The sequence below is a fragment of the Akebia trifoliata genome, chromosome 12, assembly GCF_017979445.1.
Source record: "Akebia trifoliata isolate Shusen 1 chromosome 12, ASM1797944v1, whole genome shotgun sequence".
Classification (NCBI taxonomy): Eukaryota; Viridiplantae; Streptophyta; class Magnoliopsida; order Ranunculales; family Lardizabalaceae; genus Akebia; species Akebia trifoliata.
In genome coordinates, this window is record NC_141386.1 from 31,341,609 (window position 1) to 31,356,917 (window position 15,309).

At 33.7% G+C, this 15,309-nt stretch overlaps 1 protein-coding gene across 3 annotated transcripts; it reads left to right on the forward strand.

Moving 5' to 3' along the window:
• Nucleotides 1-1,696: 1,696 nt before the first annotated feature.
• Nucleotides 1,697-10,634, forward strand: LOC147389513 (polyphosphatidylinositol phosphatase). 3 transcript variants are annotated; one of them, XM_086418799.1, is made up of 8 exons: nt 1,697-2,026; nt 4,501-4,686; nt 4,786-4,908; nt 5,868-6,082; nt 8,134-8,277; nt 9,058-9,275; nt 9,359-9,617; nt 10,070-10,634. In XM_086418799.1, exons 2-8 carry the CDS (start codon nt 4,611-4,613, stop codon nt 10,202-10,204), a joined length of 1,170 nt encoding a protein of 389 aa, XP_086274925.1. In that variant the 5' UTR covers nt 1,697-2,026; nt 4,501-4,610; the 3' UTR covers nt 10,205-10,634. The 3 variants fall into 3 exon arrangements, with proteins under 3 accessions (XP_086274925.1, XP_086274926.1, XP_086274927.1); XM_086418800.1 differs by having other exon boundaries at nt 4,506-4,686; XM_086418801.1 differs by having other exon boundaries at nt 4,588-4,686.
• The last annotated feature ends 4,675 nt before the right edge of the window (nt 10,635-15,309 follow it).

Consider the following 15,309-nt stretch of genomic DNA (forward strand, 5'->3'; position numbering starts at 1 on the left):
AATTGATCGTAAGGAAGTTGAAATTTTGCCAATTGAGGAATGAAATCTATGGAAAAAGTTTTCCGAATCCTTTCTTCATCATATGACATGTCATGTTTGAGGTTTCCTCTTTTTTCTAAGACAATTATTATTATGCTTTCTTTAAAGAGTTCAACTAGCCTTACTAAGTTGGTAAGGATTTCATCGTCACAAAGGGTCCTTGGCCTCACATTATAGCATCCAAAAAACATGATCCAACACTTCAGGGTTGTAGAGGACAAAATTCTATGAACTTTGGAAAACATTTTTTTTCCAAAAAAAGTTATTTTTCATCATTGAATTTCAATTTTAAGTTTGAGATTTATGTGGGTGTTCGGTCCATTTTCAAAACCTTGGATCAAGTTTAAAATAAATTGTTTTTTGAAAATTAAAAAATAAAAAATAAGTTAGAGGGCATTGTTGATGTAATTGCCCATTTAAGCAAAATGACCCTTATTGTCTAAAAAATAAAATTACTAACGACAAATTTAGCATTAGCATTAGAGATGCTCTTAGTAAGGCTCAAGATTTTCCTAAAATTGGATTTAAAGTTATACCACAAACATTAAGATGTATGAGTTTGTATCTCGATGGACACGTGGCTATGTATTGCTCATTTTACAGCTTAATATCCACATTCCATGACATCAAACCTGGTTTATTATTGTTTTCGGGTTCTTAGAGCAACTCCAACCCAATACCCAATACCCTAAATCAGCATTTTACCTTTTTTGTACAATGGGTTGTAATCATGGGTCCTTACGGGGTGGTAACTCCAGCTATACTACCCAAAAACTACTACTACCTATAAATTTTTAAATATTTTTTTTATTTAATTTAGATTGTAAATTGGTAAAAGTTGGGGTGCCCAACAGCAATAAAAAACATGTAAAAGTTGGGTTGCCAACGACAGCACTAATTTAGGATGTAATAAGTAACGGTGCAACTTGGTTCGATTTGAGGTTAAATTAAAATCGAACCGACCTAAGTCGATTCCATTAAATAAGAATAGGAATCGAACTAAATTGTTATAGAACCAAATCAACCCGAACTGAACTAAGGTCGGTTTGATTCGATTTGATTCTACGAATTGTCAATATCTTAAAATTTTAATTGAATCAACACATTTTAAATAAAAATTACTAAATATGAACATGAAATTTCATATAATGAGTCATTAATATATCCATCAATAATAAAAAAAATTCAGTAATATACTCATTGAAAAAAAATCAATAGCTTTTCATCAATTAAAAAAAAATCATTCATCCATTCATCCAAAAAAATATCATTAATTTATCCATAAGAATAATAATCAACTTATTCATAAAACATGTGTATAATTTATTAAAATATAATTTGGTTTGATTTTATACTAGACATGAATTAAGAATCGAATCAAATTAGTCGGTTCTCTACTATATTAATCCAGAATTGAATCAAAATTCATTATAAATTAAATCAAATCAATCCAAAACATTCAGTTTGCTTCGATTCTCTATTTGAACCAGACCAAGTTGCACCTCTAATAGTAAGTAAAAGTTGGGTGCCCAACAGCAACCAAAAACATGTAAATTTGGTATGCCAAGTGCCAACAGCAGCACTAATTTAGGGTGTAAATAAGTAAAAGTTGGGGTGTCAATGAAAAAAAAAACCAATGGTTTTTAACCCATCCTCGCCTTCTTCACCAAGAAAACGCAAAATCAGTCGAGAGAGAGACCTGAGAATCCGAATCATGATTCTGATCAGTGCGTTGGAGCTTAATGGAGAATAAAAATGGAGATTTCTGATTTTTAGGGTTTTAATTTAAAGAAAAATGGACTCAACGGTCGGAAGGCGACTCTTAGGAGTCCATTACCCATTTCGGCAGATGGGAGCTCATGCATATAGGGAAGGGTACTGCGTTGGAGTTGCTCTTATTACGAAGGGAAGAGACTAGATAGTAGAGAGAGGTCGTTCTCGGATCAGCAAGCAATGCAGTTCTACTGTTCTACGCTTTTAAATTGAGGTCAGCCCATCTTCTGTAATTTGAAATTTTGATTATTTTATTTTATGAGGTTTGTTCTTCTCTGGGTGTGTTTAGATTTCTACAAGTTGGCTGATATGGAAAAATCGCGAATTTGTTGATTATAAAAGTGATTAATTCACTGAAACAACATGTTATTAGGGTTTGATCTTTGCTCTATAATTGAAATTTTTTATTTGCTCAAGTACTGAATACCCCAGATTTCTTTTGTGGGGATTGTCCACTGGTTAGATTACATCTATGTATTATTGTCCTCTAATGAAATTTGGGTTGATTTCTGAATCTAGAAACAAATTCCTACCACTTAAATAATTATGTTGGTTACATTTGAACCCAATTTACTGTTATTTGCAATTATCTCACCAATGTGTTATTTGGTTCAGATATAAAAATTAGAATTTTGCAATTATAATTGTTCTTGGAAGATTTATGTTGTCTAGAATTCAACATAAAATGATTTAATTTGGTCAAAATAAGACTTTTTTTCTCAGATTATTATAAATTATATATAATAATTTATTGAACTAATTATTGGTAAAAAATCAATGGTCCACATTCTAAATCACTTTTGATGGGGTTTGAAAGTTCGGACTGGGTTGATTTTTTGTGAGGGTGATCTTCTTATCATTGAGATTATCCTCACAAAAAATCAGCTCAATCCGAAACTTCTAACCCATATTTTGAAAAACCATTGTTTTTACATATGTTTTTACTTATGTCTCATGAACAGCCCCCTATATATATATATAGGGAAGTATTCGGAGGCCCTAAAGAGAGCCAAACATTTTTGAAAATAAGGGTTAGAAGTTTTAGAATGGACTGCTTTTTTGTGAGGATGATCTCTATGGTGAAGAGATCATCCTCACAAAAATGCAGCTCATTCCAAAACTTCTAACCCTAGTTTACAAGTTGAAGAATCGTGGACCGTCCGATTTTTATAAACCACTTTTGATGGGTTAGAAGCTTCAAATTGGACTGTTTTTTGGTGAGGAGATAAAAATGGTGATCTCCTCATCACAGAGATCATACTCACAAAAAATTAGCCCATTCTGAAACCTCTAACCTATACATTGAAAAAACGTTAGGCACAATGTTTAGCTCTCTTTAGGGCTTCCAAACACCACCCATATATATATATATTTTAAATAAAAATTTACAGGTTTCTCAACCAAGCAGTCTTAAAACTTTACATTAATTTTTCAGAGGTGATACCAAGCACACTAACCATACAAAATCATAAAATGTTGGAAATGCGAAGTTTTGCTAGATTTTTTTTTTTTTTTTTTGGGTTAAGGATTTTATATGAGCCTAATCATAATTGGAAACAACTACTAAAATTTTTGAATGAGTATTATGATGTTTTGTAATGTTGAAATTATAACTTGAGACAAACCTCTATAATGTTTGGAGTGTGTTTTAATCTTTAATAAAGGTGTTGTAAATAATTTAAGAAATTGGGGTGTAATAAGTAAAAGTTGGGGTGTCAATAGCAGCTCTGAAAAGAACAATGCAGCTGTTGGATAATATGGGATCTTGAAACAAATATATCCTAAAAAGTAATATATTGGAACAAATAGAGATTTGGAAGAACTTACCGGTTTGTGATTGAGGCATGGAGAAGTTGCTGTCCTTATAACCAAATTCGCTTTCCTTGTTGGATAGATAGTTTGCCTTTCTTTTTTTGTTTCTTTAGTTCTTGGCTTGGGACATTCTTTTAGTCCTAATTGAGTAAGAAACTACATACCAAAATAATCCTATGAATTAGACACTGATGAAAGGCTATTGGTATTGATTTTCAAAATGCTGGATTTCAAATAGAGTTTCACATGCATGTTTATGTGAGTTTTACGTAGCTGAGAAAATGAAATGCCACTCACTACAAATCTTTTTTCCGTTCGCTAAATTTTTTTTGTTCACAATAGTTGCAATTGTAACCTAAAAATGGCCTATCAAAATAAAAAAATAAAATAATGTAACATGCAAATTTGTAGAGAATTGTCGATACCTTTTCTTCCTTCACTTGTGTCATTTTTTAAGATCCATTAGAACATTTGGTTGCCTTTTCTCAGTATTGGAGTTGCATCAAAACTCGAATCTAAACTATTCAGAAAAGAAGACATACAAATAGCCTTATTTGGTTCTCATTTTTATGGATTTGCACAATGGTCTGGAACACATGTACCTATTATGTCTTCTCTCACCTTAAGGTTGTACTCTTGATCTATTTTTCATTTTCACAATTCGCATTATTTGTCAATGACAATGCATTTTTGAATTTTTGGTGAACTATTGATTTTTGAATAGTTGGAGTTTGCTTGATTAATTGCAATGATTTCCATCCAAAAGATATAGCCCTTCTCTTTTTACACCATTTAGCTTTTATATCTTGTATCATGTCCACTTGTTTTTCTCGTGATTGCATTCTAAATCTTGATATATATTCTTTTATAACAAAGGTGAGGCATCAGACTATTGGCACAGCTAGAGAAAATTCTATGTTTTTCTATCCTTTCTTATACTGGCGATGGTATCTGAGATGACAGACTCCTAGAACAATTTGTTAGGCATGAGAATTTGCAATGGATGGGATCGACTTCTACTTTGTTTTCCTCTCATTTTCTTCCTTCCTCACCTATTCTCAGGTGAACTGGCCCTTCTACTCTATACCCTCTAGTTTCAAATCTCATCTTTCTATTGTGTATCAGTTGAATCTCACAAGAAGAGTTTTCTGTATTTCTCAGTTCTGGAACTGCACCATAACTCAAATGTAGACTACCTACCCAAAATCCATAAGAACAAATTTGATCATCTGGTTCTGGGACCAGCTGCTGGTCGGGGTTTGCGTGACCGCTTGCAATGTCAAGGTACTAGCATTCTCATTATCAAGATTATGTAATTTGTTATAATGTTATTCAAAATTTTGCATATCTGATAATCTTGGAGAATTAACCTGTACGCAGCATAGGCACTATTTTCTAAAATTTTCTCCTGTTAGATACATGCCAATATTATATATCTCTTAGTTTCAACTTTATCGTGCTGGTTAAATATTTTTCATGCATATAAGTTTATTTGAATTTTTTTTTTTTCCCTATATTGTAAATTGAACTAAACCATTTTTGTATTTAACATTTAAAAATATGTGTAAGGGTACATTGCTCTATCTATTTTTCATTTTCCAAATTTGAACGTTCTTGTTAAACCAATAAAATTTTGAAATCTAAATGGATGGGTCTATGGGTCACTTAGTGATTGTAATGCATAATGGTTTGACCATGCTTTTTAAATCCTAATTCCTTTGTCATTTGTTTGTTCCGTTCTACTGTTATTTTACATGGAATTCAGCTTTTGCATTTCTGCTTATAAATATGGCTCTGACTTCCTTGGGATGTCATTTTTGAGACATGGCATGTTTTGCAGAAGGATTATGGGATTTTCTATCCTTAAAAAGATAATTTTCTGTTAACTAGTAATTTTAAATAATTTTTTTGACTGCATGTTCTTGAGCATGGGACATTATGAAAGTCTTGTAAATCCTAGTAATCTAATAAGTAGTTGTTCAACTAGTGCTTATCACTCGAAATGTTGATTTTACTGAGTGGCTTACTCTTGATTTTTCCTTCCTAGTTTTTGAAAGCCCATTTTTATATTCGTAAACCACGCAATTATCACAAAAATCAGAAGAAGAGTATGAAAGAAGAAAGCTTTGTAGTATCATTGTTCTTTTCTCTTTCTTTGCCTTCATCATATTTTTCCTTTTTCAATCATCAATTTCACCAACCCGAATGGTCTAATGTATATTTTCTATATGTTATTTCTGCAGGCCTCAAAGCTCTAAATAAGACTCAGTTTTCGACCGTGTCTCGCTTCACCAAGTATAGAGACACTGTTTCTTTTATAAGTGTCTTTACCATTTACAATACATCTGTCTCCACGCATGCAGATGATAGATCTGATATGGTGACTGTTGGTAACAGTTCATATACTAAAATGGAGAGGTCAATGGCTATTCTGAACATCTTCATTAATTTTATTCAGGTACTTCACAATTTATAACAATGTTGTAGGAAAGTATAGCTTAGTGAAGAGGTTCTATGCATAGGAAAGCGAGGCCAATTTTTCGGCTCACTGATCTATTACGTCTTTTTGTTGAATGAAAATGGGGACTACTTATTTTTGTTGCGATCTAGTATGCAATATGTCTAGTGTAATGTCAACCCCCCGCCCGCCCACACCCACACATACACCAAAAAAAACTAAAAAAAAATTCATGCACTTATTGAACCTTGAGTATTTTGCTTCCTTCGGTCCAAATTAAGCCAACTGGATATTCTAAGCGTCTCTAAAAATTATGTGCCTGCGAACTTTATTCAACTACATCCTAGCTATGTCAAAAGTACTAAATATAAATTTACAAGGTTTCACAAGATATTGCAATTTGTACTACCTCCACTTATTACTGAAATTTACAAGACTTGCATATTTTCCAATGCTTTAGAACATTCTCCCAGTGATTCAAAAATGTGCGTTGTAGTGCAAATCACCCCGACTTGACAATGTTTCGTTGATGAGGCCTTCGTCATTTTTCATGTATGATGTAGACAACTAGTTATGCATGGTCTGTATCAACATGCATGCATGTCTCACCTGATATATGCACATGTTTTTCACCTGGTTGGGGTTGACCGAAACAGACCCAAGTCAAATAGTAACAAAATTCAATTCTGATGGGACTATGTGATACTGTTAAGATATATAGACCAGAGGAAAAAGCATTGTTCATTCAAGTTTCCCGACCATGCTAACCTGAACATATGTCATAGGGAATGGAGTCAAACTTAGCCCAATTTGATTCTAACCAGAACTGACATGAAACCCACTTGGCTTGCGATTGTTCAACCTACTCCGTGCAACATATGTTTCAGCTAACCATGTCCTAATGATTTGATAAACATCTAGTTTTTTTTATCTGCAACCTTTGGAGTGCCATCTGGTACTTATGCTGGGTACATTTAGGTTAAGGAACCTCATAATTACAAACCCAACTGCATCGACATAGTACACCTCAGTTTGAGTTGTTGTAGTTTTGCAGCTCAGAGGGAAATATGCAATGTTACACGAACACTTGTTAGCCTGTATGCTTTGCTTTGGCGGACCAGGAGATCATCATGTGGTCATTTGCTTTAATAGCCTTGGTATGATCAATTTTCCACCATTGTGAGACATTGAGGCTCTTCCTAATGCTTCATGTCCTTCTGGTTTACAATGCTGCAAATAAAGCTTTGGACTGATTGAAATCTGAGTCTAAAGTCCAAACAGAGGATTTACATTTCTTAGAAGACAGGTGTTCCACTTAAGATCATGGCATTTTGAGAAGTTTAGATCATTTTCATGACGTGAAGTCTCTTACAATTCTCATTGCTAATTAGAGAGTTGTGTTCCCTATGGAAGGTATCACAGTCGTATTATACACAATCCTATCATCCAGGAGATATATTACTATTACAATGTCATTTTTATAAGCTTTTTTCATTTCTCTCTGCTTAACTATTGCTTTTTGGATACAGGTGGTCCATTACCATTATAATGTCATTCATTAATATATTATAGATTTAATAATTTTACAATAATGACATATATTGGTGCACGTACATGCATGATTACTTAATGCTATAAAACTCAGACACATTAAGTTTTAGTATATGTTCCAAGTTATAAAAGTCACAGTAGATAAATAATGAGATGTTACTGAGGTTGCAGGCTTGTTACGTTAAAAGTCCACAAGTAGTAATTCTACATATCTGCAATAACTTCCTTCATCCCTTGCCTACAAAAAACTAATGAGATGTTGCTCTATTTTAATTTCTTGCTTGGGAGGCATTTCTCTTGAGATGAGAACTTGGATTCCGCTTTGTTTTTTTGTACTTCCCTTTTGCCAGATTAGGGTTCTTATCAGCTTGATTTTAAATAAAGTTGTTTGAAGATAAATCAAACTTACACTAAGCTTAAAGAAAATGATATTAATGTTAGGGCCATGTAACTCACATTTCTATTAATTGGAACTTACATTGTATATATAATTTTTGTAGGTGTCAATGCCCAAAAGCAATATAATCATTCTCACTGATCCAGCTTCTGAGCTTTCAATTCCCAGAAATAGTGTCACTGTATTTCCCATTAAAGGTGAATATTCGCGAGACAAGTTGATGCTTCAAAGAATCAAATCTTACATTGTAAGTGCATATTGCATCAATGGATAAGTAGCATTTCTGCACCAGTCGAAAATCTTTACTGTCCTGTAAATTTGTGAGTAGGCACATTCATGAGGAGAGCGAATGTCTTGCTAATGATTTAGTTGGTCACATGTGAATCTTTGTGAAGTTTATCTTTCTTTTGTTTTAGTAATGTGCATTTGTATCAGGCAGAAGTTGATATATTAGCAAGTGGATACATCATAATTGCATGACTTGCAATTCATTTGGTTATATTGTGCTTTGTGTTCCAATTCCTATTTCAAATTTCCAATGAGACAAATAGTATTTCCTTTTTACACATCGTCCCACTTGGTGGGAACATTATATGTTATTGACACCGAATTCCCACTTCATGGGGGTGTAGTAACTTGTCTATCGTTAGTGAGAATGCATGTTTTTGATACTTTTCTCATATCCTTCAATTGATCCCTTATTGGATGGTTATGCTACAATTATCAGAAAATGTGGTAATTAGCCTTTTGATCACCATGACTAAATCATTTACATGTAAATCAGGAGTTTTATGTGATCAAAGTCCAATAATGCGATAAAAAGGATATGAGAAAAAAGTACCAAAAATGCACATTATCAGTTAGGTTACTGTCAGTACTTTAAATACCTTATTATACAAAAAGTTTTAGTTCCAAATTGTAATAAATGACAGAATAAGATATTATTGGGTATTTGGTACAGGAAAATATTTTCCTGGATACTGCTCTTTTTAAATGTGTATGTATTGTTGATCTTATATTTATGCAGGCCTTCCTAGAAATAAAGCTTGGGGAGAGTTCTTTGAAGCAAGACTACATTCGTCATTACATCTTCACAGATTCGGATATGGCAGTGGTTGATGATCTAGGACAGATATTTCACCACTATCCAAAATTTCAAATTGCTCTCACTTTCCGCAACAACAAAGATCAACCTCTAAATTCAGGATTCATTGCAGTAAGGGGAACACCTGATGGAATTTCAAGGTAATTTTCTTCACGTTTCTTCTTTTCTAATTAAAAAGTGAATTTTTCGCTCGAAGAATTCAGAATGAAAAATATGGTTACAGGGCAAAGGTCTTTTTACAAGAAGTACTGGAAATATACAGTTCCAAATACATGAAAGCATCTCGAATGCTTGGAGACCAATTGGCTCTAGCTTGGATTGTAAAATCTCTTCCTTCCTTTGATACAAAAAGATTTACTAGACCACAAGCCTTTTTGGAGGACATTCGTGAAGCATCAGTGTTGTTTTTACCTTGCTCAATTTACAACTGGACACCACCTGAGGGTGCGGGACAATTTCATGGCATGCCTTTGGATGTTAAGGTAAACTGCACTAGTTCTTAAACCCTATTCTGAAGTGTGTTGTTTATTTAGTTGGTAAGGTGTGATTCTTTAGCCTAGTGTGGAGGGGAATTCTCAGATCCCATTGTGTGCGGGATGTTTGGGACCCACCATTCAATGGGCTCTGACTTGTAAGTTGAAAAAGAGAAAAATAAAAGATCAATCCACCGGTTATTTTGAACATAAAGCAGCCAGTGTATCACACTTTTCTGGATGGAAAAAAAATTAATACAAACAGTCCCCACAAAAAAAAAAAAATCTATGATGGTTTTGATGATCTGATCAGGTTGAATTTTGACTTTGGAATTCGTTTTGTCTGGGTCCATTTGAAAAGATTGGTAATAGGTGTTTTGGGTTCTTTTCTTTCTTTGTTCTTCTTTGTTCTTGTTTGGTCACCTCGACCAAGTTTTAATATTATTACTTTTTGGATACAGGTGGTTCATTTCAAGGGATCAAGGAAACGATTGATGCTTGAGTCTTGGAACTTCTACAATTCATCTGCTTCCACAGGCATTTCAGATATGTTGTGCCTTATCTTAATGAGTGGGAGAACAAAGTATGATTTTTAGGAGCTAGTACATCCCAAGAAAGCTACATCACATCTCCTTACCATGGTTGCATTCAACATAACCCAGGATTTCTTCTCTTCAATAGTTCAAATGAATGTCTCATGGACTACAAGGTCACTTAGATTTAGATGCATTAGGAGGGCCCTTTTCACACTCACTGATTTATTGAAATAGTGCGAGATGGATTTTTTTCCCCTTTTTCTTTCGTGGCTAGGCTAAGTGATTGATTCAATGGCAGTCCCTGGTGTCCTTTTCTGTGTAATTGTTGGGAATTAGGTGATTTCAAACTCCACCGAGGAAACCTGCCTGTGATGGATTGAACCCCCACTAATTCCTTCTTAGGTTGACACACTATGATTTGTATAGATGTGGGATTTGATTTGTATACTACATTTTTGCTCAACATAAGAAGTTTCTTATATTCTCCTCATCATTTATATCCTTGTTTTAATTGCTGGTCCTGTCCATGAAGTACAGAAATTGTTGTGGTTTGTATTCTTTCATCGGTGATCGAGCTTGTAGTTAGGCTCAATTCCAATGTTCTTTGTTGTGTGTCAGTACTCAGCTCACGTGTTCAGGGTTCCTGTTGACAGGGTAGATAACTAGAGGTCCATTTTCTCAAAACACCAAAAAAATATGTGTATATATATATATATATATATATATATATATATATATATATATATATATATATATATATATATATATATATCAATTCCTAAAAACAATTACTCAGAAATTGTTATTATTTAATTAATACTGCATAACATGTGCATTCCTACTTGAAGAGAGATCATGATCTATATCGGTATATATGGGTGGATACATATAGTTATCGACCAGGATCGGTACGCAACATTGACTCCTCAATGTCTCAGGTATGTATCATATTGATTTGAATGGAATGTATAGGCAAATACCATATCACTAGTACTTTTTGTCCATTGGAAAGTATAATTTTATGAGGAGTCCGACTTTGATGCAGGCAGGCCTGCGTGCTTCAAAGGTTCGGTTGACCCTATTTGCAACATGGCACATATCTTTTTGTACTTATTTTGCACCCTTACGCTTTCATTAATATTTGGGAGACCTCCTTGGAGACACGATGTGTAAATCCTAAGAAGAGGGTTCTGCCAAAACTTTGAAGCAGTCTCACTGCTTCAAAGTTTTTGCCCTTTATCAGTCATGATAAACTTACTAAAAAAAATATTCGAACATACTCAACTGACATGGCATGTGCAGAAAATCATAGATTTGTTGAAATTTTGTTACGGTAGATACCCGAGAATGAACAAATAGAAGTTTGACCGAGGCTTGTGTTGAACACAATGTCCTTAAGACAATTTTGTTCCCGTAACTTGGTGCACACGGATCAATGAACAATTGTCTCCCAGGATACAACGATCACACGTGTAGAGGCAGCACTACAATCTACACGTCTAGCGAACCGAACGTTACTGTTTGTACTATCAAAGAATGCAAATGTAAAACAGAATGCTTGCACGTTTAAACAGCAAAGAAGAAGAGAAAATTTTTGAGTGAATAAAACTGAGGTTGAAATGACTTATTTATAGAATTTTAAGAGACAAGGTGTCTCTTGGGAAAAGATATTTCTAAGAGACATAATGTCTCTTGGAAAAGGAAATGTGTGTCTCTTAAGAGACAACCCAAAACCAAAAGATGTATCCTTACAGAACGAACAGGCACCCATGGAAATCAAGAGATGTGTCCCTCTCTGAATTAAGGGGTGTGCCCCTTCAAATTCAAGAGATATGCCCTTTCTAAATTAAGGGATGTGTCCCTTTCTGAATTAAGGGGTGTGCCCCTTCAAATTCAAGAGATATGCCCTTTCTAAATCAAGGGATGTGCCCCTTCAAAATCAAGAGGTGTGTTCTTTCTGATAGGAATAAAAGGGGTTGTTTGGAGCCGATTTGTCATTCACCCCAAATGGATTTTTTGACAACTAAAACATGAAACTATTCTCTTTTTTGAAAAGAATAAGTTTCCAAGTGGTCTCGCCACAAATAAATAATGGGACCCACTTAAATCGTAGCTCAAATAGACCCATTCGGTCACAAAAATCTGGAAAAACTGCAGATTTTTCCAACAAGATTTTCTCGAGATACACAATTACAAATCAATGGTTCTATGTGCTTTTCACATCAGTTGAGTATCTTTTTTTAGTCAGTTTATCATCATTCATCATTTTAACACTAAACTTCTCGCATCATTTTTTGAGCATCTGATCGAGCTGCTACTAGCATACTATGAGTTTCCAGCCTCCCTTTGCGAGTCAAGTTTGGTTCTTGTGTTCATCGATCGGGTGATGTGACCCTGATGGGGAGTGAAATGTAGTGCGGTACGATCACTGCATCGGTTAATGTCTAACAACTTGTTATTTATTTGACTTATCCGAGTCAACTTGACTCAGCTCATCTCAATTGACATTCAAGTACAATACAATCCAATTTTAAAATTATGGTCCAAAGTATGAAGGAGAAGTAAGATTCATTTTGCCTACCCTAATATTTGGCCAAGAGACACTTCCTTAGATTTTACATTGAAGAATAAATGGCACACATGGAAGGGGTCAAGACCACAGTATTTCAAGTTCCTCTTGGGAGATATGGAGATTCAAAAGTCAAAATCAATCTACTGGTTTTCACTCATTTTACAAGGTTTTAAGTTGGTTTCATGTTTTGTCCAAGAAATATAAGAGGAGACTAATTAATAGAGATTATAGAATTCATAGCATGGTTTTAAATCTCTTTGCAGACCAAGACTGCTCGTCCGATACATCTTGGTATTGTCCACCAACGAGACAAATAGAAAAACGAGATGTATATACAAGTCAAACATATCAGACAATATTTAAAATCATGGTTCATTTCTCATTTTTAAATCAGATGACTCAAACATGTAGGAAAACTCATCTGAGATGACTTGGTCTCATTCATGGAGGAGATGTCAAAACAAGTTTTAAAACCATGATTGATAGGAATGGATATTCATTTTTTTCAAGCTTCGGGTGTTGAAAAAAACAGATTATCAAGTTTGATTAAATTTTTCTTGGCTGCTATGTCAGTCTCCAACCCATGATGACATCATGAACTAGTATAAGTTCCCTAGAAATCAACAGCACAACCCGTAGACTTCCAACTTTAACTCTATATAAAACATAGATTCTCCAATTAAGATCACCATCTACATATGGGTCATCCTCTTAAATTTGACTAAGTAAAAGGTTCTAACCATTCAATCAATGGACTTCTTCATTGGTCCGACTATAGAAAGCAGGAAATTGATCCGCTGCTTCGTACTTTTGTAAATAAATTTTAATCTACTTTCAACATTTACGCTATGTTTGTTAACACTTCAGAAGTTTGAAGTTTAGAAATTAGAAATCAGACTTCAAAAGTTTCATTTAGTGTCTCCCATCCCTGGTTCAAAATTTTTGAATTTCGATTCTGAAGTCTGACATTTAAAACAAAACAAATGAAAATAAAACGTTTGAAGTCTGAATTTTAAAGGTGGATCATCTCCATTTAAACTTTAGAAGTGTTACCAAACACACACTTAGATTTTCTAAAGCAAATTCAATGCAAATTGTGTATTGTTTCTTCTATGTTACATTGCTTATAAAACATAGAGTAATTAAGGGAGTTGATTTGGATTATTTGTGAGCCATGAATCCTTAGATCTAACAATGTTTAGAATGAAAATAATTAAGAACAATAAAGAACCACAAGATTTACATTTTTCAACTATATCTACACCACAATTCATTATATTTGAGAGTGAATATAATTCTTCCTTTTGGTTATCCCTCCTTTGGTGATAGTTAACTAGATTGAGGGTTGGTGGGACGCAAAGGCACCTAAATGGACCACATGGGGATCTTAACGTGGCACTTCTGGTCCTCTTTATACACGCGAGCATGGTCTATTTTCACAACTTACATTGAGATAAGACTTTGATGATAAAGATTTTTGAAGCAAGCACCATAAAAATAACATTGATTTAAACTTTAGAATGGTCATAATCATGATACGTCTTACATGTACCAACTACTACAATTTCTCCCCTATTTAAGTATATTTATATTGAATTAACATTAGAATCAAAATATTGCTCCCATCATGCTTAGCTTAGTTCTTGTGTATGTACGAAGGTCAATCTTTAATATTATAAGAAACCATTGACTTGTACGGTGAGACGAAATCTTTACCAAAAATTTTTCCCTAAATGTTTTGGTACTAGGTGGAGGATATGATCGTAGTAGGCGCGACCATGGCATTTTTGCTAGCAAACACTGGTGTTTTAATGATAAAAACGACAAATTTCAGCCTTAATGCTTATAATATTGTTATATAGATAAGGGCGTTATTAATCTCTAATACAAGTATTAGAGGTAAGTTACCTCAAATACTATATTGTTTTTTTTTTTAAATCTAACCAAAAAAAAAATCATCTTTTTGTTTTCTAACGACAAAAGATATGAAATTTATATTATCATTCTGTGATGACATCTTCATAAATAATTTTTTTCGCATATGTAGACCTCTCTTAGTTGGTGGTTCAATCAGTTATTTTCATTAATTAGGTTATAGTTTATGTTTAAATCCTTGCAAAACCATTTGTATTCAAGTGGGGACTGCACATATTCATGCTTTGGTATAGTGAATGTTTGGTAGCTAATGACCTTAATGGGGATATGTGCTTAGTGTTAGTAAGTCATTTTCTTCGCTCATGTGATTTTAGGATTCTTCTTTATATATTGAAAATTTATCACCTTGAAGGTACCAACTTGTTGAGTTGGTAGCACGATGGACCTAGGTTCACAATCTATGATAATAATTATTGGGAAGTCAATAAATAGCCTTGAACTAATTAGGGAAAATTTTCAAATAATTATTGGTATTGTCGTAAGTACCAAAAGTGTTGACATAACTATCACATTCTGTCAACACTTAGAGAACGGTTTGTCAACACCTCTAATATTTTCAAAAACTTTGGTAATTATTTGGGAAATTTTCAAACCAGTTATACATTTTATTATTTACAATAATTATTAATTTTAACAATAAAAAATATGATAAAAGAAT

Excerpts from the sequence above, each read along its gene's own strand:
- LOC147389513 (XM_086418799.1), top strand. The coding sequence starts at position 4,611 with ATGAGAATTTGCAATGGATGGGATCGACTTCTACTTTGTTTTCCTCTC. Across the intron at positions 6,083-8,133 it reads TCTTCATTAATTTTATTCAG|GTGTCAATGCCCAAAAGCAA; the intron begins GTACTTCACAAT and ends TAATTTTTGTAG. Across the intron at positions 8,278-9,057 it reads AAAGAATCAAATCTTACATT|GCCTTCCTAGAAATAAAGCT; the intron begins GTAAGTGCATAT and ends ATATTTATGCAG.